The 27,833-nt window shown below is 46.7% G+C and overlaps 1 protein-coding gene across 19 annotated transcripts in view; it reads right to left on the reverse strand.

Annotated features, from left to right (window-relative positions):
• Window positions 1–17,020: 17,020 nt before the first annotated feature.
• The window catches only part of SVIL (supervillin), a 230,599-nt gene continuing 219,786 nt past the window's right edge, over window positions 17,021–27,833 (reverse strand). For all 19 annotated transcript variants that reach the window (XM_077896945.1, XM_077896946.1, XM_077896947.1 and 16 more), the window contains 8 exons: window positions 27,690–27,795; window positions 26,852–27,059; window positions 25,115–25,248; window positions 23,017–23,172; window positions 21,332–21,475; window positions 20,206–20,330; window positions 18,123–18,278; window positions 17,021–18,023 (listed from right to left, as the gene is read on the reverse strand). In XM_077896945.1, coding sequence (XP_077753071.1) covers window positions 17,937–18,023; window positions 18,123–18,278; window positions 20,206–20,330; window positions 21,332–21,475; window positions 23,017–23,172; window positions 25,115–25,248; window positions 26,852–27,059; window positions 27,690–27,795 — 1,116 coding nt within the window. In that variant the 3' untranslated portion in view covers window positions 17,021–17,936. The remainder of the gene's footprint in view (window positions 18,024–18,122; window positions 18,279–20,205; window positions 20,331–21,331; window positions 21,476–23,016; window positions 23,173–25,114; window positions 25,249–26,851; window positions 27,060–27,689; window positions 27,796–27,833) is intronic.

Below are 27,833 nucleotides of genomic sequence, written 5' to 3' on the forward strand. Positions count from 1 at the left end.
CCTGGCGCCTCCTTCTGTAAACGGGGGGGGGGGGGGGGGGGGGGGGGACCGGCCCTGAAAGCCCCAGGGCCCCTTCCCCAGCAGGGGGCCCGGGGAGAGGCGGGTGCAGCGCTGACCTCCGCCACGAGACCCCACTCACCCCTGCTCGGCTCGGCTGGGCTCGGCTCGCGGAATCTATGGGCAATGAGGGGTGGCTCGGTGCAGCCGCCGTCGCCGTCGCCCGGAGAGACCTGAGTGCGGGTTGGACCCTCCCAGGGGCCCGCCTGCTCACGCCCCCTGGAAGGAGCCGGAAGGCCCCCGCGGGGGTCTGGACGGCCTGCCTGGCCCACCAGGACCACGGGGACTGCGCCTTCCCATTCTAGGTCCTGAGTCCTCGGCCTGGCGTTCAGAACAGAAGATTCTCCCTCTGATTCCCATGTGCCAGGGGGCACGGGAGGCAAGAGGGCATGAGCTCTGCTCGTGGGGCCCTGGCACCTCGAATATTTTAGAGGAAGAGAAGTGCGGATGTGCCCTCTGGCCGAGGAGCTGGGGGCCAGTGGCAGCTGGCAGGACCACAGCCCGACAGGAAAGGACGGAGCCCTGTCCCTTCTTTCCTGAAACTCCTGCCCAGCATTGGCTCTCGGCCTGGTTGGCCCAGGGCAGCTCCAGCCCTTGACGTCGCCCTCCACTGTCACCTGCTCAGCACCATGACGTAGAGAAGCACCAGCCTCCACCACGCGTGTTTCTCTGGTCAGCCAGCCCTAATCACCTCTGTCTGTACTTTGAGAAAATGGCCTCACCAAGGAGGCTCCCGCAAGATTGTCAGAGACAAGGAGGCAGGCCTTTCAAACAGCTCCGGACCTGGCCACCTGCTGGATGAAGATTAGTATCCCCATTTTACAGGTGAGACCACCAAGGTCCAGAGAGGGGAACCAATGAGCTTAACAATGTGGTCAAGATTGAACCTCTCAGAAGCTACCGATGGGGCATCCAGAAAGTAACCTGGATAGGCTCTGGGTCCACCATGATCAATCTATCAGTTATCAAGTGCCATTTTTGTTTCAAGTTTTTATTTATTTATTTGAGAGAGATGCAGAGAGAGAGAGAGAGAGAGAGTATGAACGGCGGGAGGGGCAGGCTCCTGTTGAGCAGGCTCAATCTCAGAACCCTGAGATCATTATCAGATGCTTAACCAATGGAGCCACCCAGGTGCCCCTATCAAGCATCTTTTAGAATAGTGTGACTTTTCTTTCTGATTAGAGAAGTACATTCTCCTTTTAGAAACGATCAAAAAAGGAAAATTAAAACTTTTGTAATCTCATCACTTGGAGGCAACCCAATACTCACACTTTCATATATTGCATACTCTTCTTTATATACATACTTTTTACATCACTATGTTCATGTACATCAAATTTTTTGTAGTCTGGTTTTCTCACTTAATATGATACACATTTCACTAGTCATCAAAAAGTTCTTTGTAAGTATGCTTTTCCTAACTACATCTTGACATCATGCAAAACTTTGCTTAAATATTTCCTTGTACAATAGTTGCTCAATTCCAATTTTCAGCTGCAGCAAATAACTCTGGGATTAATATTTTTGGTACCAGCCTTTTCTGCATTTTTGTGAGTTTTTATGATATAGATTCCCCGGAATCTCCTCCATGGAGTTACTGGTCAGATGATAGCACTTTGAAGGTTCTTGGTAAATTGCTGTTCAGAGGAGTTGTATTCTTTTATATGCCTGCCAGCTGTGCTTGTCCCACACCCCTTCTCCAAGTTGTTATCAACAAAAATATAAAAATACTTAGTAAAATGATCAAAGACCATCAACAGCTTTAGTCACAATTTTCTCTATGGCTTCCTTTCCATTGGTCACTTGAGTGATAAATCAGACTGTGCTAAGCACTCTATGTGCTTTGTCTTGTGTGGTCGTCCCCGCATCCCTGCTCAAGCATTATTATTACCTTTGCTTTGAAGATAAGAAACTTCAGACATGGGTTAAGTGAGTGGCCCAAAGTGCACAGCTACTGAGTGGTAGGATTGTCTCCTTACCTGGCTCTCACCACCAGTCCTGAATGCCAGGGCAAACCTGGGGCCAAGTCTGGGCTGTCTGCCCTGCATGGATCCCATTCCTGGTTCTGGGTGAGGAGCCCATGACCAACTTTCCACTTGGTTGCATCATGGCGAAGTCAAGGAGTAAACCTGACAGGGTCAAACCAACAAAACCAGCAGCAGCCTTTCACTGGGGCTAGTATAGTCAACTCCACACAGAGTTGGGTTTCATGATGTGCCTGAAGGATTTAAAATCAGCAAAACATTGTTCTTTGCCTCAAAGGCTCACAACTACTTCAAGAGTGAAGGTAAATACACAAATGACTGTTCTAGAAGGTAGAATACTTAAGGGCCTAAAAAGAGGTAAGATTTGGGGGTCTTGGTCATTCAGAGAAGAGGATGGTAGCTGGCTGAGGAGGCACCACAAAAGCCCCCTACAGGGCGAGAATTTCCTCTGGCAGAGATACCAGGAGGGGACCCCAAACGGAGGCTCTGAGTGGCCTAAAGGATGGAGAGATGTGGAAGTGGTGGGTGTTCATGTGGGAAATGGGGGAAGGTCATTTGAAGGGTTGTTGTTGCCAAAGGAAGGTATTTGCTCTTGACCTGGGCTGTGGGACCACAGGTTGTGGAGATGATGCCAAATGCCCATGGGTAATGGAGGGGAGATCTGAAATCAGGTGAGAAATGAAGCCTTGAATTAGGGAGATAGATGTGGGAATGGAAGCCAAACAATGGCCCATCTACGTGTTGGGCTGAGAGAGTCATTCACAATGACCTGAATCCCTGACCCCCTCTTTCCCTGCCCACCAACCCCTCAGTCTAGTAGCTGTCTTGCTGGTCACATCTCTGTAACACATCCCAAGGGCATCAGTTTCCCCCAGCCGTCCAGGTATCTACCATCGCTTGCCCACCTCACCACATTCACTCCCAACTGATTTCTCAGCTGCCACAATGGCTGTCCCTATATCTCCGTCTTGTGGCCAGAGTCGGGGAGATCTTGTGACTTCTTGTCTGAATCCCGACACTTTGGAAAGCGAAAAGAGGGGCCATAAGTGATTACACCAAGTAAAAGGCATAAATCAGGAATTTGTTGGGCAAACCCAGACATATGGACTCTGCAGCCAGAGGGATAATTAGCAAATGTAAGTTCCACCACAAGGTTTTCCTGCTTAATGGCTTCCCACAGCAATGAGGATGAACCTGCATGTCTTCCCGTCTGATGCCTGCCCAATTTCACCCTCCACTCTCCCTCTGCCTGGCCTCTAGCCACACGTAACTTTTTACAGTACTGAGACCTTCCACCTGCCGGCCCTGTGCCTGAACACCCTCCCCTAGCTTTTCGGGAGGCCGCCCCTGCTGCATTCGCATCTCTTCTGCATACCCTCCTAGACACTTCTCATGATCTTGCAGTAACCCTTCCCCATCCCCAGTTGGTTCTCTAACCCTTATCATTATCTGAAAGTAAGTTACTTACAGATTTCCAGTTTTAGCTCCAACTTGTAAAGAGCTTGGGGGTTGTCACTCCCAGCCTTACAATGAGAAAAGCTGGACAGACTGAAAATTAATGACTTTTTTGTACTCATTAGAGAACTGAGGTTTCTGGGCCAGCCCCTGCCCTGGAATCTGCAGAGTCACAGCCAAAAGCAGGAGCAGAAGCCACTGGCCCCGTGAATTGGGAGGAATTTGAAAAAGTGACAAATTGCAGAGACTGAGTGTAGGCTAATGTGAGAACAACAAATTCCCAGGGACAGCAGTTTTGGGGAGACCCCACACTTTCTGGGCTCTAGCTCTAGGAATTCAGGTTCTTCTGGAAAGACCTGGGAAAGATCCCTGGCTCTGGCTGGGGTAAAGAGCCATCCTTGTGAATGTACCAGAGCATTCTCCATAAGGAAGGCCTAACGTCAGGGGAAAGGTAGCCCTCCTGCCCCACCTCACCATTCAGGAAGACCACAGACCAGAAGCCCATGCCCACTACAGGGCTGAGATTGGATTGGAAGATGGTAGCCCTCTCCCCCTTCCCTAGGCCAGCAGGGCCGGCCTGTATAGGAACGGTAATAGAATAACCCCATACCAACCCCCGGCTCTCTGAGGAGGAGTACTTAGGGGAGCCCAAAGTCAGGAGGGAAGACAAAAAGCAGACACAAAGATGCTAGAGTCTCTGGCAACTATAGCTACAGAAAACATTAGACAAATCTGCCCTGTCCTAGGCAGATTATCACAAATCTTTCCGGAAGAGGCCTATTTACTACCTTGGTTCCTATTACTCAGTACAGCATCTCCTGCTTTCAACAACAACAAGAAAATCACCAAACCCAAGGAAACCCACAGTCTGGAGACAAAGGCAGCATCAAAATGAGACTCAGAAATAGCACAGATGTTAAGAATGATCACTTTGGGAATTTAAAGTAATGATGCTTAATCTGTTAAGGGCTGTACTAGAAAAAGTAGATTACGTGTAAGAACAGCTGGGGAATGTAAGCAGAGAGATAAGGAAGCCTCAGAGGAAGCCCTGGACCCGGAGAACGCCCTTAATGAGTTCATCAGTACATTCAACAGAGCTGAGTGAGGAATCAACGAGCTTGAAGATGTATCAATGTAAGTACAATGGGGGAAAAACCCCAGAACATCCAAAAACCTTGGGACAATTACAAATGATGTCACTGACACATGATCAGAATACCAGAAGGAGAAAAGAGAATGAACAGAACAAATATTTGAAGTAATAATGGCCAGCAACCTCCAAAAAATTAATGACGTAGAGCAAACCACAGATGCAGGAAGCTCAGTGAAATTAAACCAGGTCCGTTTGTGTTTATGGTTTGTTGTGTGCCCCCCACTAGTAGGCAAGCTCCTTGAGAGCGTGCCCCCCACTAGTAGGCAAGCTCCTTGAGAGCGTTGGCTCTTGCTCAACTCTTTATGTCTGGAGTCCAGACGGGGCCCAGCACAGTAGGTGGGCAGTACATGCTTATTGAATGAATGAGGGAGTCAGATTGGTTCTGAGCCTGTGTGCCTGCGCACCGTTTCCGTAGCTGCAGAGGACTTTGAGGCTCGTGTGTCTCTTTCTCGGCCCGGCATCCTTCATGTGGCTGACCAAGAAGCCTTCTGAACAGCGACAGTAACCTGCGTGGGTGGGGGGCCAGGCCAGCCCAGCTCCCCGAATGTCCCCATAGCCTGGGTGTGTGACACATAATCTGCTAGGTTCCCCTGTCCCCACCCCCCAAGTTTGGGCCACCATCACCTCCTACCTAGATCACAACAGCCTCATGGCCCACCTGCCATTCTAGTTTTAGTGTCCTCCAATCTCCTTTCCACACTCCAGCCAGAGTGGTCTTTATCAAACATTGATGCTTCAGATATTTCAGCGACTCCTCATTGCATTCAGGATAAAAATCCCCACACCTGAGCATGGGGCACAAGATAGTTCACCCGTGTCCCCACTCGTCTCATGGCTTGCTCCAGTCCCAGGACCATCCCCTGCTCACCCTCAGCCCTCGGAAACTATTTGCAATTCTCAGAGGTGCCCCTTCAGAGCCTTAGTGTTGACTTCTCCTGTCCTTGTACCCACCCCAGCCCTGCACCTGGTTAACTCTACCACACTTCTGGCTTCTGTCGAGTGCCATTTCCTGGGGCAGCCCTGTGTCCCCACGCCCCGGGCTGAGTCTGGTGGCCCTCTTGTGGGCTGGCCCTTGTGGTAGCATTTGTCATGTAAAGTTTTAGGTATCTCTTCTTACTTCTGTCTTTCTTCCACTAGAATGTAAGCTCCTCAAGGAGATAATAATTATCCAAAACTCAGAGGTGAAGTACAAAGATAACTTCTTGCCCGTAGCAGTGACGCATCACCCGGTAGGCCCACCTGCCCTCTGTACCTCTCGAGGGAGCACTCTCTCTCTTTTTTTTTTTTCAGTTTTTAAAAGAATTTTTTTTTTATTGGAGTTCAATTTGCCAACATATAGCATAACACCCAGTGCTAATCCCATTAAGTGCCCCCCTCAGTGCCTGTCACCCAGTCACCCCCACCCCCCGCCCACCTCCCTTTCCATCACGAGGGAGCACTCTCTTGTCCGATCACAGCTTGCTACTGATGAGGGCTCAGACTCTAATGTTAAATGTTCATCTGTAGGAAACAGATAAACTATGAATGATTTTTGTCCAGGAGAGGTGCAAATGATTTCTGACTGGTACGAAAGAGGAATTGCCAATGTTAATGGTTTTATTACCTTGTGGGACATGGGCCTGTTTTGAAATCTGATTCCCTTACTCCTTTCCCCACTGTCTCCCCGCTGTGCATAGACAGGAACAGACATGCGTCTGCATATATGTATATGTTTTTTCTCCTAGCCTCTCCTGAACTAATGTTTTTATCGTGTTGCTTAGTTCCATCATTGACCATTTAATGATTTAAGTTAAGTCTTCGACATGGCCATGGTGGGCCTGGCGGCCCGCTGCTCAGGGTGTGGACTGCTGGCAGCTTCTAGGCTCAGCGCCTTCTGGGTGCGCCCTAGCCTTCGGGCCATGATCAGGCCCGGCCAGTGACCCAGCCCAGGGTGTCCTGGGGCCTGGCCATTTCTGCTCGTGTCCTGAAAGAGCAGCTGCGGGGCTCCCTATGGGCTGGCCAAAATCCCTCAGTGCTACCCCTGACACTACAGCTTGCTCTCCTCATCCTCCTTCCCTCCTCCCGTCCCAGGTGCAGGCCTCCATCACCACTGGGAGGCTCCCTCTGCCTCCTCCTGCTCCCCCTCTTTTCACATCCCCCCATAAATGTTCCTCCCCATACTGTCTTATGCGTCTCACCCTGTCTTGGTGCCTGCTTCCTGGAGGCCCCCAATGTCACCTGTGTTCACCATGCATCTGGAGGAGGGTTTTGCTTTCAGTTTTTTGAAAATTACGCTTTGCCAGTGAGTCCAAGGCCATCATTTGTACCATTTTAACATGTGTGCCTAGGATAGCTCTTACACCAGCTGCAGGAGCTCAGTACATGTGTGCAGAACAAGTGAATGTGGGGGAAAAAAACGGATTTTGCTTTTAGAGGCTTGCATGGATGAGTATAACAGCACGGTCTTGGTGGCCCAGGAGCCCGGATCTTCAAAGCAACTGGAAATGCCTGAGTCACCTTCACTCTCAGCCGGTTTGGCGTCTCTCCTTTGAAAGTGCCGGTGTCTTCCATGTGACCTAATTCCTCCTCCCCGAGCCCTGCCAGGGCTGCAGAGGGGAAGGCCTGTGACAGGACGTGAAGGAACTGGCTGGAGGAGGAAGGGGGAGGAGGCCTGCAGGGACAGAGAGGAGCGCAGGGCTCAGAAGCGTGGTGGGCCCTGCGCACCTGGGCCAGGCCTGTGGGTGAGGGGGTCATGGCCAGCAAGCCCAGTGGGAAGGCAGCCTGTGTCCTCAGCGCCTGGAGAGCAGGACTGGAATGGAGAGCTAATGTGAATGTTCTCTCTCATTGTCCTGACCAGGCACAGAATCTATGAAAACTTGTATTTAAAATCATTTTTCTGCTCATGCCATCTTTCTCTGGTTATAGCAAGTTGAATAGATTATTACAAATCACTCCCCAATGGTGGCTAATTAAATATTTGATAAATAGAAGTTAGCACTTTTCATCTGCAGACAGATTTCCTGACCGGCTGACTTGAGTGTAAGAAGGGTATCCCCTTCGTGCTGTGGACAAGGTAACAAAATAAAAATAAATAAATAAACAGATGCAAATGTGTGTACAGTCTCACAGCAAGACTCTCCTGGCCCGCGGAAGCCCAGGTCCTTGGGCAGTTCCATTCGTGCCACTTCCCACCCCGTGTGCCCCTGCCCTGCTGGCCTCACTGGAGGTGCTTCTGGAAACGTTCTTGGAGCCCCAGACAGGGACCCGATCCAAAGGCGGCAGGACGGGAACTCCTCTCCCAGGGCCCCTGGATTTAAGGTTTTTTTTTTTGTGCTGGAAGCAAATCAGCGCGTGCTAGTGAGGTCACTCGGGGTCAGCTGGGGTCTCAGGGGGAAGGACGCCTCCCGCGCCTCCCGCCCGAGGCCGGAGACCTGGCGCTCGCTGCCCCGCTCAGGCCCAGCCCAGCCCCGGGGCGCCCTGGGGCTCCTCCGTCTGCGGCCGAGCAACAGCGCCACCTGCTGGGGATGCAGCTCCTCTCCCGGCCTTGCCGGCTGGGCCGCCTGCCAGCGGTTTTCGTCTGTAATTTCCAGATTTCCTTCTCCCGCCAGTCCCCGCTCTGAGTTCCGGCTTCTTCAGCTGGAGAAATGCCGCTGACAGGTTATTTCAGAATCAATATAAATCTGTCAAAGGACCATTTGGATATAAACGGCAAGCACCTCACCCTGGATTAAAATGAGTGTTAATGAAGAAATTTCAGTCTTCACTGACTAGCCATTGCGAAGGAGGTCTTAGAATCCGAATGGAAGCTGGACTTTCTCCCTGGGGGGGGGGGGGGGGGAGGGGGAGGGGAGGCTGGGGGGAACTCTCTGCCTGGGGTGGGTTTCAGGGGGACCTATTTGCTTTTTAAAAGATTCTTAAAAATTTATTCATGAGAGACACAGGCAGAGGGAAAAGTAGGTTCCCTGCAGAAAGCCCAATGTAGGACTCGATTCCAGGACCCCGGGATCACAACCTGAGCCAAAGGCAGATGCTAAAGCACCGAGCCACCCAGGTGCCCCTAGAATCTGTGTTTGTATAGGAAGTACTGTTCTTTCCCTTAGCCGGTTTGCTTGTTTGGGGGAGTGGCAGGGGAAAAGAAGGAGCTGATGGGGACCAGGGGATGGGCACAGTCAGGTAGCATGGCTTTATGAGGGCCCCACATGAGGCACTGGATCATCCTGCCACAGCTCCTACCTGGGTACCAAAGGCAATCGTGGGGATTCCATCTGAATATATTACTCCCTCCAAGTGAACAGAGATGGAAAAAAAACTCCATTTGTTCCTCCAAATGATGGACACAAGTCCTGAATTGCTTTATAGGCCTACACATCCTTTCTTCTAGAGTGCAAGGGGATTCAGCTTCTTGTTTCCCACCCAGCTGCCCCGTGGAACGTTAAACCAGAATTGCTGATTGTGAACACCCTAAGGAACCCTGTCCCCATAGAAGCCCAGACCAGGGGATGAGGCCGTCAGAATTCCAAACCGAGGTGAGGCAAAACCCTTCTGCACCCAGGAATCAGAGAAAGAGGGTGCCCATCTCTCTCCCCCGCCCCGGGAACCAGCAGAGTGCAGTCTCTGGGGATGAAGAAATGGGAACCTCCCTTGCTGCATCCAGCTTCCAGAAGGGAGTTTCCTGACAGCTCTCTGGGCTTCTGGAGCCCAGCACAAAGGGTCCTGCCTAGAACGGAAGGGCCCGCTTAGATTGCCCTTGAGGACATCTGGCCTGTTTCTCTCCCCCTGGGGTCATACTGAAGATGAAATTAAAACTGTCAGTGAAGCAGCTTTAGATTTCTAAGATGTGTTTGGAGTCTTGCAAATGAGGGCAGTGTTGGACATTGGCTAAGCGGCGTGATGCCGCGTCACCAGTGGAGTTCCTATGCAGGCAGTGGCCACAATTGCTGCTGGTGGAGTCCTGGCCCCGCCCTGAGCCCCCAGGAGCCTGAATGTCAAGGTTGCTCAAGCATCAATGAGTTCTGCATCTTGCTTTTCCAGTGAGCTGTACCATCGGGTGGTCTGGCTGATGCGGGCAAAGGCTTTTCAACATTGCAACCATCCTGTGTTATTAAACTGTCCTGTGGCAGGACAGTGCTTTGCACACATTCTGTTATTCCATACAGCCTCATAAAGGGCAGGGACTGGCTCACCGGCCCCATTTTACCGAGGTCAATGAAACTGAGGTCTAGAGAGGTTAAGGAACTTGTTCAAGCTCAAAGCTGGAAGTGGCAGGGCTGGAGGTGGAAGTCTGAGAGGCCCCAGAGCCTGTGCTCCTCTTTCTGTGATCCTCCCTCCCTGTGTTGTGTTTGTGGTGCCAGCAGCATCTCCAGTTATCTTAGTCTCCAAGAGAAATGGCAATGGGTAGTAGGGAACAGGTGGGCCAGTTGAGGTACTTTCTAATACTTGAGTCAAACTTTGGGTTGGAGGTTGTGAGAACTAGTAGCTGCTTTCTTTTGGCCATGAGGAGGCAGCAGGCCACAGTGAAATCAGAGGCAGAGTCAAGTTCAACCTCTACCATTTCCTAGCAACAGGAGGACAGCATTGAACTTGGCTTCCGAGTTCCTCATCCATATGGTGGGATAACAAGCACCTCACGGGGCTGCTTCCCAGGATGTGATGAAATCACCTGGTACAAGACTCAGCATGTAATGACTCTCCTGAGTGCCTCCTATAGAAGAGATAATGGGCTTTCCTTGGTCTTGATTATTCAGTAATAATTGGATAGAGATGGAGCACAGCCTAACCTGGGTACAGCCTTGCACTGCCTCTGCCATAGCTCGGTCTTCCATCTCGGCCAAATCCCTGACATTTTCCATGCCTCAGTCTTTTATCTACAATATGCCCAATCAATCTTTCAGGGCTTTTCAAATATATATATGTTAAAAGGACCAAGTAAAGTGTTGCTATATTTTAATGTTGCTCTAAAAATTATGTAGTTGGTTTTCTAGTAGCAATTTCATGATTGTTGTAAGGTGCCTAGAAGTCATGAATACATTGATAAAGAGTTTGTTTTAATGGAATAAAAGTTGGGGGACCTCAAAGAAAATAAAAGACCAACATTTAAAAAGCATTTATATTTCACACTTAAACTAGCAATGGAAGAGCAAGATTCAGAAATGTAAATATTTTCAATGTAACAAAATAATTTCTTGTCTTCTTCAGTAGCTTCTAAGATTAAAGCCACAGTTGGCAGAGCTACTTTGTGGTTTCAGGATATTTGTAAAAGATGGCATTATTGTGTAAATACCCCAAGCCAGCCTTTCCCATATACTATGCTGTCTGTGAGAGTTTTCAGAGATATCTTTATAAGAAGATTAGACTGGAAGGAGATTTAACAGACTCAACACCTTAATTAGGTGACTATAAAGGTACAAGATAGAAGTGCTAGCACACGGTATAAGATAAGAAAGATGAGACCAATGAGTCCTGGAAACAAATGCACCAGGTCACTGTGAGAAAGGGATGCTGCCCACTTGGCCCAATGCATCCTAGAGACCAGAGGAGTCAGTCCTAGGTAGTGTGGCCAGATCATCTTCACACGTGAACGTGTCCTTTGCTCTGGGTCAATCAGCCTCTTCATTTCCAGCTTCGTTCCCCTTTCATAGCATCACTTCACCCATGAGGTCCTGTTATTCCCCACATCCTGCCCATGCCATAGTGGGGAGATTTGGGGGCCCTCCCTGTCTCCCCTTTTCCAGTCCCTTCCCTTTGGAGCTTCTGCCTGATGGGTTGATGATGCCCAGCTGCAGTGGGAAATCCTGCCTGCCCTTCCAGGCCTACCCCATGGGACTTCCTCCAGGAAGCTACCCTGATAACTCTCCTCCCTCTTTCTTCCAACTGGGATATCCAGTGTGCACTCTGTAGTAGTTTTCTAGGGTGGCTGCCACAGAGCACCACAGGTTGGGTGGCTTAAACAACCAAAATTTAGTGTCTGAGGGGGATCCCTGGGTGGCTCAGCGGTTTGGCACCTGCCTTTGGCCCAGGGCGTGGTCCTGGAGACCCGGGATCGAGTCCCGCGTCGGGCTCCCGGTGTGGAGCCGGCTTCTCCCTCCTCCTATGTCTCTGCCTCTCTTTCTCTCTCCACATCTATAATGAATAAATAAACAAATCTAAAACATATATGTAAAAACAAAATTTAGTGTCTGACAGTTTGGGATGCTAGGAGTCTGAAATCAAGGTGTCGTACCTTGGCTTGTTTCTTCAGAGGCTACTCTCCTTGGCTTGTGGATGGCTGTCTTCCCACTACCTATGTGTCCAAATTTCCTTTTCATATTAGGACACTAGTCATATTGGCATAGGGCCTACCTTAGTGATCTCATTTAGGTTATCTATAGACTATCTCCCAAGAAGGTCACATTCTGAGATACTGGGAGTTAGGACTCCACATAACTTTCTTTTGGGGGGTGAGGGCTGCACAGTTCAACCTCTACTAGACTCTCATTGCATCATTATTGATACTTTTTGGTGAGTTACCATCATTCTCTCCTTCTCTGGAAGGCTCCTTATGGGATCTGAGCCTTGACACAGCTCATATTTATGCTCTCTGTTGAGCCTTACATTGTACACACACTCCATAAATATTTGAATGAATGAGCAGTAAATACACATGCTCCTGAGTGAATATGGACCAATGCCAATAATGACAGGTCTGGAGTATACAACATGTGATCCTAGACGTCAGATGATGTGGCTCTGCAGTCAGCTCTGTGGGAAGACCCTAACCTACAGTTAGGAAAAATTCTTTCCCCTGAGGGCGTGAAATGTCATCATTGGCAAACAATGCTCCACGCTCACTTTTATGATTCCTGATTCAAAAACCAGAATGGCCTCCTGCAGGAAGCACAATCATCCAAAGGGGAAGGAGACACTGCAGTTGGGGGATTGGAATAGACAAGGGAAGGCAGCAGGAGGGGAGGCAGCGTTCCTGTTTTATAATCTCCTCCAAGGCTGGGCTCTGACACTAACCATATCTAACAGCTCCCAAATGCATTGTTTAGTTGCTTGCTTTTTTTTTTTTTTCTTTTTAAATATGGAGAAACCACTAATCAAAAAAATACCAGTTAGGTTGTCTGTCATTCCTGTCCCATTTTCTTTTTCTTTGCTTCCACCGAGGCATAGGGGTTCCTTGTTCAGTGGTTGTTCGATATTTCTTTATCTTTATGGAGATAACACATCCTGTTAGAAACATTTCAGAGTGGATGCTAAAATGGTGTTCAGATGGCAAAGTTGGACTTAGCAATTCAGTGAGATTTAATAACAGGCAATTTATGTCAATTTCCAGATAATACAAGTCAGTTCCAATATATCCCTTAAGAGACTTGTAGAGCTCTACAGCATTCAGCGTCAGAAACATTTCCCACAACTGTGGTGAGGCTGTGAAGGCATGTTGGGGCTGCGGCACCATGAACACTGCCTTCCTGTACCTCAGCTTGCATTCACTTCTGCTCCTACAGCCTTTTTTAAATCTCAGAATGATGGAAAAGCTCAGTAGGGGATCAGTTTATTAGAAATGAGGAAGGCTGGTCTGTTCATCTTTCTTCCCTGCTAATCCTCAAGGGCCAACGTCATGCACTGTGCATTCGAATGATGAGCCTGAGAGGAGGTATTCCCACACAAGTTCCCCAATGGCAGCACATCCGGGGTAGTGCATACGGAAACAGAAAGCCTCCAAAGTTCTCCCCTTGCAAATCCATCTTTCTGGTCTAACTCTTGGCATACCTCTATTTCAGGCAGTCTGAAGCAGCCCCGACATTCTTTCTCTGGTGCAGAAAGAGCAAGTACTTACAATGCAATCAATGCATTTACTCTTTAGAAGTAAAGTAGGAGTTTGTCTTTGGGTCAAATGCTATATCAATATATTCAATTTTCCATTATTTGTGTTTGAATCATTACCTTGTTCTGTGACATGCTATTGCCCGCCTGGCCCTTCCTAGTCACTCACTAGTCACTGCTGTTCAGCAAGGCTTTTGCCTGTTTTGGTGCTTTTGGCCCTTATTCTAGACTGGAGATCAAGGAAGGCCTATGAAAACCAATCCCTAGATCCCTTCTGTGGGCCCAGCTTTATGCTGCCCACCCTTAGCAAGGAATGGGGAATGGTTATGGGGTAGGGGGCTGCTGGGGCTGACTTGGGCCTTTACACTGTGCCCCACGTGGCCTCAACCTCACACACCCTCAAACATCCAAGAACCAGCGTGGGAGCCCTATTGCTAACAGAAAATTATGATGGTAAAGAACAAATGCAACTTTTTTCTTAAAAAAAAAAAAAGTATGAGCATACATCTGTTAATAGATGCAAATAAAAATCTAGAATATAAATCAAATTACTGAAGTATTTGGATTTGAGAAGTGGTGATAAAGCCTCCTTGATCAAACTTTAGACAGGCTCCTCTAAGCCCAACAAGTCCCGGTCTTTGGGCATGTCCTCCAAGAGCACAGTTGTAGCACAAATCCTGTCAGGTAGGTTTGGTCGGATCCTCTACCGTCTCATTATCCCATCACCCTTGGTGTCTGATTAGGTTCATCTTCTTTCACCATCCCTAGGTCATGTCTTATCAGCCTGGCCTGGCTTCAGCAAGAATCCTGTTGGGTCAGCAAAGTCAGGACTCTCCCTTACCCTCGTGCTTCCTCTTAGTAATTTTCTATCTACTGACTTTGGCTACAAATTCCCACACTTCCTTGTATTTGGATTTGAGCTCACTCTCTGTCCCCTACAACTCATAGCCACAGTCCCCATACCTTTTGTGAGAGTCCCAGTCTGCCTTACTGCCTTCAGTGGCAGGAGTCATTATTTAGCAGGGAGGACATCTATGATTTCCAAGTCCTAAATGATATGTTCTGTTTGCATCCTGTTATTTGCATCATATTATCATGTTTGCATTTTTCACCTAGATCAAGTGTATTTTTTAAAAGTTTTCTTAAGCTATACATGAGCATAACACCCACCTATGTAAGATGTACAATACGCCTTAGGACTTTTATAGAGTTGTGCAGCCATCACCACAGTTTTTAGAACAATTTCCAATTTTAAAGCAATTTCCATAACCTCCAAAATCACCCCTGTGGTCCTTTGCAGGCGCCCTTCATTCCCATCTCCATCTCCAGCCACCATGGATCTTCTTTCTGAGTAGATTTCCTGAAATTTTACATAAATGGAATTAAGCAGCATGTGGTCTTTTGTACTGGCTTCTTCGCTTGATAATGTTTTTGAGGTTCACTCATGTGGTAATGTATATCCGCCTTCTGTACTCTGCATTGTTAGATGGTGTGGACACACCACATTTTGCTTGTCAATGGACAAGTGGGTTGTTTACGGGTTTGTGCTGTTAGGAATAATGCTACTATGAACATTCATTGCAAGTCTCTGTGTCGAAAGAAACATTTCTCTTTTATAATCAGAAAAAGAGAAAAACAACAAAAAGACCAACATAGATTCTCAAGCTATTTCTGAAATGCATCTTCTCTTAGCAAAATGGAGCTCTACAAGTGGGGCCAAGGTTTTAAAATAAAGAGGGAAAGAAGTGGCTCCCTGGGCAGGATTTCCCTGACCCTGACCTGTGCATGGCCCAAGAGGAGCAGGGACAATGGTTTCCCCTCTCTGGAAACTCATGGCATTCACACAGTTCCTCCAAAGCCTCCAAACCTACGTGACATGTCGTGTATCCCACTGCAGCTCTGATGTCAGTCAATCCCAACCCAAAGAGCATTCCCCTCTTCCAAAGTGCCCTTTGATTCAAAGGCAGCACATTAAGGTAACTGCATGACTCTGTTTCAATAGGTGTTCCTCAGGATGGTTCCTCAGCTTTCGGGAACGCTGTTGCAACCTACCTGGCTGAATTGCTCAGATTCAGCAATTCAGATTTGTAGCCTGGCTTCTTTCCCCCCGTGTGCAAAGTTCAAGAGATGCAGCTGTGAAGGGAAAAGTATCAGAAAAACCAAGGAGGAGCCAGTTCTGTAAGCAGGAAAGAGACACAGGAAATGACTCAGAGGAAGAGGCAAGCAGGAAGTTGGCAGGTAGATGAGATGGGCACCTTCTCTGCAGAGAAGAGGCAGGAAACTCACTGCTGGCATCTTATCTACACTGCCGATGACACCTATCTCATCTATTTCCTCAGCAGGCTGTCCACTGAAGCTCTCTGAGCACCCCAAGTTCCTGTGTATGTAGGGACCTGGGTGACTCTGAATGTAGGTCACCTGCCTGTCCTTTGGAAACTCCCCTGGCTGCCCCACCAGCTCTGAATCCCCACTCCTCTTTGCATTCTGCTTGTGGGACACATACTCTGAATGCCTAGTCTCCTTCCTCCTCTACATTTCTTTGGAAGGTTCTACTTTTTCTGGTTTCGTCTGTAATGTTGAGGTGTGTGACTATGCTCCTTCAACACCGATGGTTTCCTATTTCAGCTACTGTCACAGTTATGTCAACACAAGCAGGTATTAGCACTTGACAGTGTCCAAAGAGCTTCAGCCTGATTCTCACTGAGAATCAATCCTAGGATGTGGGCAAGGTAGCTAGTATTGACTACTTTTTTCTTTTTTCTTTAAAGATTTTATTTATTTATTCATGAGAGAGACAGAGAGAGAGAGACAAAGAGAAAGAGAGAGAGGCAGAGACACACACAGGCAGAGGGAAAAGCAGGCTCCCTATGGGGAGCCTGGTGCGGGACCCAATCCCAGGACCCCAGGATCACACCCTGAGCCAAAGGCAGATGTTCAACCACTGAGCCACCCAGGCATCCTTTTTTTTCAAACAGAGGAAATCAAGGTGGGAAAGTTGAGCAACTGCCCAGTATTCCAGAGTCTCAAAGTGGGGAGACCAGGAGCGATAGGTGATGGGCCAACCCAGGTGCAGTCCCAGGGTGGGGGCACATAAGCAACTTCACATGATGACGTTTAAAGCAAATGTTATCTGATGTGTTAAACTGAGACCAGAAAGGGGGTAGGTGGGTGGGAGGGAGGAAGAAACAACTCATAGCAGGTCTATAGAATTCATTCAAAACCACAGATGTGCGATTTAATGAATATGGGAGCCTGTGAGGAGTTTTCTCATTTTTTGATTTTCTAAATGCCTATATATTCAATATTCTTAAAAAGACATTGAGATCCTAAAAAGGAAATACAGAGAGTTTTAGTGTAAAAAGCTTGAGTGATGATTTGTAAAAATAGGTCTTCAATATGTCAACAATAGTAACCCAGAACTAATGTTATGGGTCCCATGTCTATTTAGTTATATGAGCCTACATAAAATCTTGTCCTAAATTAAGAGTTACAGCAGCTAATATTCAATGGCAAAACACTGATACTAGGTTAACATTTATAAAAATGTAAAAAACCCCACATTTTCCAGAAAGGAACATGCTTGGGATTCAATGTGAATCAATCATCGTGTTTATTCTTGAAGCTTTTATTTTGGAGCTCTGTACCGCAAAATGACAATGTTTCATGTTTACAACAGGTATTAGAAATTTGAGATTTTTTTTTAATTTCTACTAGTTTTGAGTAAAATTGGAGATAATGTTCCAAACCATCATCAAAAAATGCAGAGCAAACTTTTCTGTATATAAACTGTACATAAAAACAAGGCACTATACATTTTGGGGAGATATTAAGGTAGAAAGGTGGATTTGCACAGATTCTTCAGAGCCCATGCCAGGAAGTATAAATTCATTTGTTCATTTTAGCACCGGAAGCAGCACTCAGAACAAGTCATACCTAATGCTGAAGGAGACATTTCTGAACACGTGTGAAGATATGTATGGGTGCCAGAGCTAATTCTGTAGAAGCAATTCCATCTACCTTTGAATATTATTTTGACACAAAAGAAAAATCTTAAAAGTGAATGAATACATATTGCTTTGTTAAATACATATTTGATTTATATGTTGTTTATATAAATATATATATTTTAGAACCCACAAACTATCAAAATAACACTTTATAAAGAGAGTCGCTTCCAAAAAAGTAGGCAGCGCTGAGCTGGCACAGGAGGGCAGCGCAGGAGGTGCTGCGCAAGTGCACGCAGGGACGCCTTTATTAACATTACCTGCTGGATTATGGAAAGAGAGTTTCCAAAGGGTTCGCTTAAACATTTACAAAATACACAAATCCGGGACAAGCAGTAGAGCTAATAACTTCAGGTTTTGGAAAACTCTGATTAAAAAAATCTTTTTTTTGTTTTTTTTTTTTCAAAATACCAGTTCAAAAAAAAAAAAAAACAACCCATTTCCCTGGTCCAATGGTATTGAAAGTGATGACAGAGGTGCCTCTAGCATCTCTCCCGCTCAGAACAGACCCTTTGCTTTCTTCAGGTTCACCTGCTTCCAGGCGGGCAGAGCATTGTATTCGTCTCTTGTCATGTCTAGTGCAAACTGCAAAATTCGGAGAGACATCAGCGGGTGAGTAAAAAGGACTTCCCATCCAAGCCAAGCATATTGCTTAAATGCTGTCCCACACGAGGGCATGCTTACCTCAAAGTCTTCATCGGTGAGATAAATCTCAAGCTTCAGAGGATCAACTCCCTCGGGTAGCGGCCTGGCTAGCAGATCAGCCAGGGGATAGATGGTTTTACAGAGCTTGGCTAAGACATCTTCCACAAGGGTGATCTGATTTGAAACTTCGGTATCCTAGGGAAGAGGAGAGAGCAGAGAGATTCGTGCCCTGCATCCGCACAAATGTTCTACTGCGCGCCTGCAAGTCCACGAGCCTGTCCGCCCTGTGCCCCTGCAGAGAGGCTCGCTCAGGAGCAAGCAGGCTCTGACATTGAAAGGAAGCGCCCAAAGCTCCATGGTTCTGACTTTTAGGTGTCTTCCTGCCCCACCAGATAAATCCTGCATTGGGGCTGTCTTGGACAAACGTTTAGGGAATATCACGAGTGAATTATGGCATAAGATTAATTTATTTGAACTCTAGACACTAGAAGCATTTGTTTAAAAGTATTTAAAAATAACCTTCAAAGGAATCACAGGCTCCCACGTCAGCCGCATTTCTTAATCCATAATAAAAAAGGTAAGAAAATGCAGCTAGAATATGCTGCTGAATCTAGATTTTTTTTTTTTAAACCACTCTGTGCAGGATATTGCAGGTAAATTATCTTCCTCTGTTAAACCTGGAATTCCAGCTTGGCTTCCCTCTTTCTGATTGGAGGGAAATGAGTAACACTATTGACAAATTCATCAATTGATGGCACACACTCGTGATCAAGGAGTGGGTTTGGGGGCAAGCTTGCACCTGAGACCTGGGACGAGCTACTTCAGGTTTCTGGGTCTCAGCTCCTTCCGTGGGGAAACAGGGATAAGGTGAAGATGTCCCTTAATAGATGGTTGTGAAAATAAAGGAGAAAATAAAGGAGAAAATACAGTAAAAAGCCTGGAGCCATGCCTGGTGCACACAAGCACTCGGCGATTGTGTTATTACTACAAGGTGGTGTAGCAAGCCTGCAGGCCTGCTCACAATGATGCTGTGAGCCCACGGCTCCCCGAGGATCTATGGGGGGGATGCAGGGAAACAGAGGAATTCCGACCTTAATTCAGACTACAGGAAGCATGACCTTCTGCATAATCCTCACCGTGCACTGCATGTTTATGGTAAACAGACCCCTTATTGCTGCTCTCGGGCTCCTCCCTGTGTGGACACTGAGTCCGCTCAGTTCCAGAAGAGCTAAGACTCATCAGTGCTGCTTGCACTAAACACACATTTGCACTAAATGTCCGTTGTCAAGCAGCAATGAACTCTTTTTATTTAAAACTGTCCAGACCTCCCATTAAATACCCAAGTCTTCTCCCCTGAGCAGCAGCTCTCACATCAGTGAGAAAGCCAACATAGAACCTATTTCCTTACTAAAACAAAAATAACCAAAACAAAACAAACACCCCTTGGACTATTACTGCTAGCAATGTTAACAACTCATAACTGAAGAAATCCGATATAGCTGTAGTAGCTTTTCTTTCTGTGTGGTTGGAAATATAACGTTCTGGTTAATAATATATTTTAGTAAATAAAGGTTGTGATAAATGCTTCCTGTGTTAACACCAGCTGGTCTCATAAAAGACTATGAATGAGCTATTAACACTGCTTATCGGGAGTGACTCCCGATACATTCATTCACTTAGGTATTAAAGCAGGTTAATCCATCACAGGTTTATTATTTGTCTCCTCTAACACAAGGTTAATGGCTGAAACAAGAGGATTTTTGTTGTGTCTTACACAGACCTCGAGAAGCAATAGATTTTTAGCTAAATGATGAAGAGATGGCAGCTTTTATGTATGTATTGTCTTCAGAGTAATTAAGTTCACCGTTGCTTTTAAGTTTTTTTAACTTGAGCACCAGGTGTAGAAAATTAACCAAAACAGCTCAAATGATTTATTAACCACGATAGTTCAAATGATTTCTCCTCTTCCTGAGCTAATTCTATGTAGACTTGTTAACATGTTGTAAAAGAAACAAAGGTTTTCTCTCTTTGAAAATGCAGTTGGGTGCTTCTCCAAGGTAAAGTTAACCTGCAATTCGAGAGGCAGGGAGCTACCCTGCACGGGGAAAGACGGCGCGCTCACCATTTCTGTGATTTCAGCAATGTCCTCTCTGTGCTCCCAGCTGGGGAACATGTTGGTGAATGTCAAGGGCTCCAGACCAGCATGGATAAGGTAAGACTTGGGGGGCGGCCTCTTGATATTTTTTCCTGTAGGTACACGGAAGGCAATGTCAGTACACCCAGGGTTTGGGTCCGAAGACCTGGGCTTTCTCTGATTTCCCTTGGAATCTTTTCTTCTTTCTTGGGATCTCCTATGGCTAAAATGCAAATTAGGAAGTAGTTCATAATAACACGTGGATGATGTTTATACAAAATGTCAATTTTATGCATATAATGATGCATAAAACTGCATGTAATTGACCTGACTCTGGAGGGGAGAAAGCCTCTCTCTGTGGCATCTGGGTAAGACATCTTCTTTCTCTTGTGCTCACTTGTAGAGAATGCCTCTGACTTCCTAATGCAGCGTTAGGTTCAATGACAGTTACACAGCTAATGACAGCATTTTATATGCCACTCTAACTTAAACATTGGTGGAAATTTATTACTTATTACTGACAAGCTTTTCAAGAGAGAATGGACTATATGGACTCAGTGAAACTAATCCACGAAACCTTAAAAATTAAGATAAGAAATTTATTACTGGCATCTTCACTTTATAAAAAATACTATAAATTCTAGGTGGACAGTATAGTAAAAAGCCATGAGTTATCTGTAGATCTTTCTTTCTTTAGCTATAACACTAAACATGATAATGAATGACAAAAAGATTGCCACTGGTCAGCCCACGTGGAGGAGCTTTCAGCTCTCAGACATGAAAGTGTGGTGCCATGCGTGGATGGAGGCCTATGTGTCCCAAACATATTAATCCTCAGTGCAAAAGGGTATCCAATCCAGGGTATCCTATAACATAGCCTTTGACTTTGAGGGTAGCAACTTAGATGGCCCAGTAATATAAAAGAGAACAATAAATTCTCATTCATGGGGATGGCCAAAAATGCACTAATCTCAAAATTAAGAAGCCTCAAAAAATTAAAAGTGGGGAAACACTGGGTTCATCACTGTCAGCCAGGCTTTACGGCAACACAGGAAGAGGAAGACTGGTCTGTGAGTTCGACGTGGGGGGCAAAGCTTGTGGCCATGCTGCTTACCTTTGCAGTACTGGAGCACGGTTTCCATGGCGCTCTTCCGGTCGGAGGCCCAGCGAATGCGGGCCGATCCAGTGATCTTGTTCTCTATGGGCCACCAGCCTTGCCAGAGGTATACCTCGTGGTGATTGTCAACAAGGAAAAGTGCTGTGAGGGCAAAAGGGCAGACCAGACAATCAGGGGCTCCTCCATGGATGCTTCTAGGTCACCCTTGCCCAAACCTAAGGGATGCCTTCCCTCCCTGCTGCTCTTGTCAGGGGGTCAGGATCCCCTTGGCAGGAATAAGGGGAGGGTATCAGCCCTTTGAGCATTCAATCAGAAAAGGCCTCCAGGCAGAGAGGGGTGGCATTTGTGACACCGGCCTCTCTCTTCCCCTCCTCTTGTCTCCCTCTGCCCCTCCTCAGCCACAGGCCTGCCAGATGCCCTTTTGGGAATCAGTAGCCCGCTGAGTGCAGGGGCAACACATGTGCCCCTTAAGGGGCTGTGAGCACCATTTATCCCCAAAGAACATATTCAAAACCGGAGAGTACATCTCCCTCACCCTACAAGTCACTGAGGTTCGTGGACCATGTGTGATTGCTTCTTGGTGACTAAGTTCATGGTTCTTTGTGAGAAAAACAGGCTTTGAGAAGTAGATGTGTTATACTTCTTCTTCCCCACTTTTTCTCATCAAACAGTCACCCTGATTCTTGCTCCATGTGGCAAAGGGGTTTCACATGTGCTAGGTGTGCTGGCCCTGAGTCCTTTCTAATATGCATTTCAGGATTCTGTGTACACCACACCCTGATATCACCAGGCTGATAACTCGTCCTGAGTGTTGGCAGGAAGAGGGTGGGCAGCCGCCTCTCTTAAGAAAGTTGCTGGTATTTCCCACAGTCTGACCAGGGCACCACTTGAGCTTTGAAGGTGCAGACCTGGGCGGCCAGGATACCATGACATTCCTGGCTGAAGGGAGAGGGCACAAGTGCTCAGACTCGACTGCAGGAGGGCCAGAGGGTCCATGCAGTCCAGCCTCTGGTGAATGAGACTGTCCCCACCAGAACAAGAGCACAGATGTTCTGCCTCAAGGTGGAGGTTGAGTGGAGATAGGGGGCCGTGGGATGGGAAGACGTAGGCGGGGGCCTCAGCCCTGCCTGCAGCCCTGGCACCACGGCAGACTCTGAACTTTGGTGGACTCAGCAGATGCTCCTACCCCTTCGCTCCCAGAACACTTGCTTTCCCAGGCTCCCTTGAAGCAGAGGTGGTCGTGAATGTAAGCAGAAGTTAGCTGGGGGCGTCTGGGAAAGTGTTGGTTTTACTGGATAGAAGGGAGAGACAGGCCCATCACTGCCCTCCTCCCAACCCTTCCTTTCTGTCTCGGGTGAAACATGATGGCTGGAGCAGGGGCAGCCAACTGCGGACTGTGAAGCAGCAAGACAGAGTGGAGGCTGGGAGAGATTCTGGGCCTGATGCAGATATGCTCAACCTTATTTTAACTGACATATCTGGGTGAGTTCAGTAACCAGGTCTCAGTTTCTCAGACTGTTAACATATGGTTCATGTCCTCTTCATTTTGGGGTAGGTGTGAGGATGAAATTAGGTAACATAAGGATGTTATTTGCCAGTGTGCTCGGCAAATAAAAGCTGTTTGCTAAATATGAAAGTAAAATAAAAAGGCTTTTTGGAAGGTGTATCTTGCGCAGCCATACCTGGCTGTGGCGCGCTGTAAAGATCTTCCTGCAGGAAAGGCATGGAGTTGACCACAGAGGGGTCTCGGGCGGGATATATGAACTCTGTGGCTAAGAAGTCACCGGAGGAACTGCTGAGGATGAATAGGCGAGGTGTGAAGTTAAAATTTCCAGGATCTTTGAAAGAAAAGAGAACAAAGCTGAAGATAAAATATACACCAGAGTATACATCCCAGGTGGATCCAAGAATTAACGTTAAGACATAAGATAATCCAAACATTAATGTGAAGATAGGTAAGAATCCTCTGAACTTGCAGAGGGGGAAGACCTTTCTAATCAGAATTATAAAAGAAGTAATGGAAGAAGGGATTTATGCATTGACAGTACAGAAATGAAAAATTTCATGGCAAAAAACCCCAAACAAAATGAAAAGGCAAGTGACAAAAGGAGAAATATGGAAACTTGTATCTTTAGTATATAAAGAAGTATGATAAAGATAAATAGCTCAATAAAAATAAAACATTCACCAAAGTAGAAACACAAATGATTTAAAAAATTAAAGTATTTAATAGTACTTCCAGTTTAAAACATTAAGTTAAAACAGTGCTTAGGTATTAGTTTGTCTCACTAATTTTGGCCAAGAGAAGAAGGAGAAGTGCCGAGTCTCTGTGCTGCTAAGTGCGCATTCTTGTATGTATACTGCTGCTGAGAATGGAACTCGGTGCCAATGTCCTGGGGCACCCTTGTTGATATGTACTCAAAATCTTTTCTATCTTCATCATAACAGTTCTGTAACTAGGAACTTAACTACAAGTAAACATAGATACTTATTTTAAATTTATTCACAGTTCTATTGTATAATGGGGAAAATTGGAAACAGCTCTCTAAAATAAAGTTAAAACAGAAGAGGTTAAGTAGAAAATGGCACACAGCATCTTCATTGGGATATCCTGCAGCCACAAACATCTAAATAAGAACTTGAGAAACTGTTCATAATAAAGGGAAAAATCAGGTTATAAAACTATATATATATACACACACACTGCTCTCCAAAATTTTCTTAAATACAGATATGTACGGATCACATACAGAAATGTTAATTCTGGTTACCTTTGAGAGAGATGATTGTAAGGGCCTTAGTTTCTTTTTTAGCCACTCTCTGCTTTTAAACATTTCCCATCAACATGCATTATTAAGAATAACTGTATAGAGGCACCTGGGTGGCTCAGTCAGCTAGACATCTGACTCTTGATTTCAGCTCAGGTCATGATCTAGGGTGGTGAGATATCCCTTGCTTGAGATTCTCCCTCTCTCTGCTCCTCCCTGCCACACCACCACCCTGTTGTGTGTGTGTGCACTTGCATGTGCACCCTCTCTCTCAAAAAAACCCAAAAAATATAAAAGTTAATGAAAATTGAGAAGCAGTATAATGGAGTGGTGGTTCTGAGTACTCCCCACTGTGGTTCAACGCTGGGCAAGCAGATGAACTTCCTCATGCCTCAGTTTCCTCATCCATAGAAACATGGCGGCGTTAGGCTATGAGTGCTGGGTTAATGTATATCCAGTGCTGAGGTGATGCCTGGCTCATCCTAAACTGCTTAGTACTTGTTAGCTCTTCTTACATTCAACTGTATTGAAGTTGATTTTGTGTATTTAAATGTAAAAGTGACCCCTTCTCTAATCTGAACTCCACTATGTCCCTGCACCCAGGACACTGGCCAGACTAAAGGGTCACAGTGTGTTACTACTCATCTGGTTTCCTGGACTTTTCTTCTTGCCTCTTTCTAAGTCATGATTACCTTCAAGGCTCTGTGTAAATGCCAGATCTTTCATGGAGCCATGTGTGATTTTCCTGGTGGAGCTAATCTTTTTTCTTTTTAACTTTCAACTTCCTTCATTTGGACCTCTTTTATGACATGCAAAAGTTTTATTTGGCATTATACTTGTCTTGCATATTATTTAGCATCCTTATTGGGTGGTAGGCCTGTGAGGACCTAGCCTAGGTGTATTCATTGGGTGCTGTACACAGTACATGCTCAGTAAATATGATGCTAATGTATTGACTACATTACTGAAAGGAAGCTACAGAATGTTCTGTTCCTATGGAATGTTCTGTTACCTTGAAGCATACAGTCGTACGCTTTTCTATCTCTCCTTCCTAAAGCATCCCAGAATCCCAGCGGCTCGGATCCTTCGTCACACTCGTGTATTGTCACTTTGCTGCTACTATGCAGTCCTGCTTCCAGGGGACATCTGCATGGAGAAAATCCAGTCAGTTTTTTTTTTTTACTAAGCCCTGGAAGTGTTGGCAGTACAAAATCATTCAAGACTAAATCTACAGATTAGCTCACCATCTCTCCTACTTTTTCACTAAATCAGTTCTTACTAATGAATGAAAACATGCTCTGTGGTTTTTGAGAATGTGTGTGGGGGGGAGGCAATGAGAAGGAGTGGCTTGGCCCTTTGAGAAGAATGTACAATTACATATAAGACAGAGTGAAAGTGATTTACATTTTTATATATAACATACACATTTATTATTCCTTGTCTTCTCCTGCTGGAACATTAGCTTCACGGGGACGGATACTTGGGTTTGTTCACTAGCTGAGTCCCTGGTCCCTAAATCTGAACTCGGAGCTGAGTACATGCTCAATTATACCTGCTGAGTGAATGAGTTCATTGTTTTGTTTTTTCTCAGTGGTCCAAGGGGAAAAGCCAATGGACCAGAGATACCTGACTACCTCACTGAATGTCACTTATCACCCCTCCTTGCCTCCCGAGCACACAGAACAGTGTTTCGAGATGAGACGTTTTGCTCCTCCGCTGGCTGCCTGTTCAAAGGGCACTGGCCTGAGTGCTCCTCTCTGCCGCTGCCCACAGCGCAGCTCTGGGAGCAGCCCCAAGGGAAATCTGCCCACGCCACACTGCCCTGGTGCCCAGGGGAAGGATCTGACCAAATGGCACTTCAGTGGCATGTTGTGGCCCTGGAAACTCTTCACTCGTAATGTTCACAAGTCACCACTGTCTTTGCGGGTCTCAGGCTGTGGAAACGCTAGGCATGCCCTGAACACCTGGGCGATGTGGGGATCTTTCTGGCTGTCTGCACAGCTGGGTTGGCCCGGGCCACAGCCCCCTCTGGATGGGGACTGCACAGCACATCCTTCCCTTGCACACCTTCTCTTCTTGCTTCAGTTTTTCCTCTCCCCCTGGGGCCCTCACATAATGCCACAGCACAGGGGGCTTCCTCCGGGTGAATGCCCAGTCAGGGACCTGCCTGGACCAGTTTCTGGTGTGCTGTGCCCGAGAACCACCCCAGGCCATCCAACGACTCCCTGGCCAGTGGCTGCCTTGGGAGTGCAGAAATACAGCTGTCCTCGGCAAAAGGGGCGTGTTACAGCCAGGCACAGGTGCTGTCTCCCAAACTCCCCTTCAGCCAAATGCTTTCTGACTTCCCACTGCTCTGGCAGAACTAAAACTCTGAACCCCTAAAAGATATCTGAAATTTGCTCTCTTTAAATAACAAAGGACTCCAGGCTTTTAATTCAAAAGCTGAAATCTTACTACAAAGACACTAAAGCACTTGGGGTCATTTCCCTCACTCCTCACTCTGCCTTTTGTTGAGCCAAGTAAATCCTCTGAAAGGAGGGGAAGCCCTCCCATTGGAGGCTTCAAGAGAGACGTGTGTGACATCCACTTGCATGGTCAGAGGTGGCTGACAGCTTTCGTAACTACCCCTCGCTGAAGTCACTTTAAGTACCCTGGGGTGTCTACTGGCTTCTACTGGGTAGCTTTCCAGCCTCGGCCTACATGTCCCAGGGAAGCCCCTGCTGGAGGGGCCCTCACACACAACACTCACTGTTCTTTGATTTTATTTGCTGCAGTCCTTCCAACCTCCTTCGTGTGGGCTTGGGCTTTGCATCCGTGCCATAAGTAAATGAGGGCTTTGTTTATGTTGAGGACAACCATGGAAGTCCTGGACCTCAGGCTACTACAGTGACAGGCCACTTCCAGCAAATTTCCTTCCATGGGCACTTCTCCTCGGACACAGTACAGCCTCCACTCACCTGCAGGGGGCACCAGTGGCACAGAGTTAGGACGAGTGCTGCGTGGAGAGCTGCCCCTGCTGGGCACTCAGTCACCAGCCAATACCAGCGCCCTTGGGCCTGCGCCTGGGAGGCAGGATGGAGGGGAGGCTCAAGGGAACAGCAACCAGCTTACTGCTGGCCCAGAAAGCACATCCTTTTGGAGTTAGAAGAAGGTTCATGATATAGGAAAACCATTTTTATAAAATCTATAAATACCAAGCAAATCATATAACAGGCATAATTTCAAGAGGCTCCGATGCTAAGCATTTCTTTTCTTTTTTGGATGCTGGCCAACAAAAATCTCATAATTTATAATAGACGACCCACTGAATTTTTTCCCTCTTAAAAACAGAGTCGCTGTGAGGATTCAGTTTAAAGTGAAGTAATCATCATCCAGCCTCCTGCATGCAAAGTTGTAGCCTGAAGTACATTGTACAGGCCTGGGAGGCTTGTGAGCTCCCCAGACAGCTGATTTGTAAGGCAAATGTTAGGAGCCTTTCAGGGGTAAAGGCACAGCTTTATAAAGGTAGACTTTCTTTAACCCCTCTTGTGCATAAAAATATCTAGCAGAAGGAAGAAAATCTGATTCCAAAAGTAAAAGTGACTTACTTTGTGCATTTTCTTCCTCCTCTTCCCGTCTCCCAGAGTGCACCACCATTCCCCCCTGGAAACACTGCAGAAAGCAGGGGGGCTCCTTTCCCTGCAGAACCTGGACCTTCCAATGTAAACACACCCAGATAAGTCACATGTACT

Source organism: Canis aureus, chromosome 5 (assembly GCF_053574225.1).
Source record: "Canis aureus isolate CA01 chromosome 5, VMU_Caureus_v.1.0, whole genome shotgun sequence".
Classification (NCBI taxonomy): domain Eukaryota; kingdom Metazoa; phylum Chordata; class Mammalia; order Carnivora; family Canidae; genus Canis; species Canis aureus.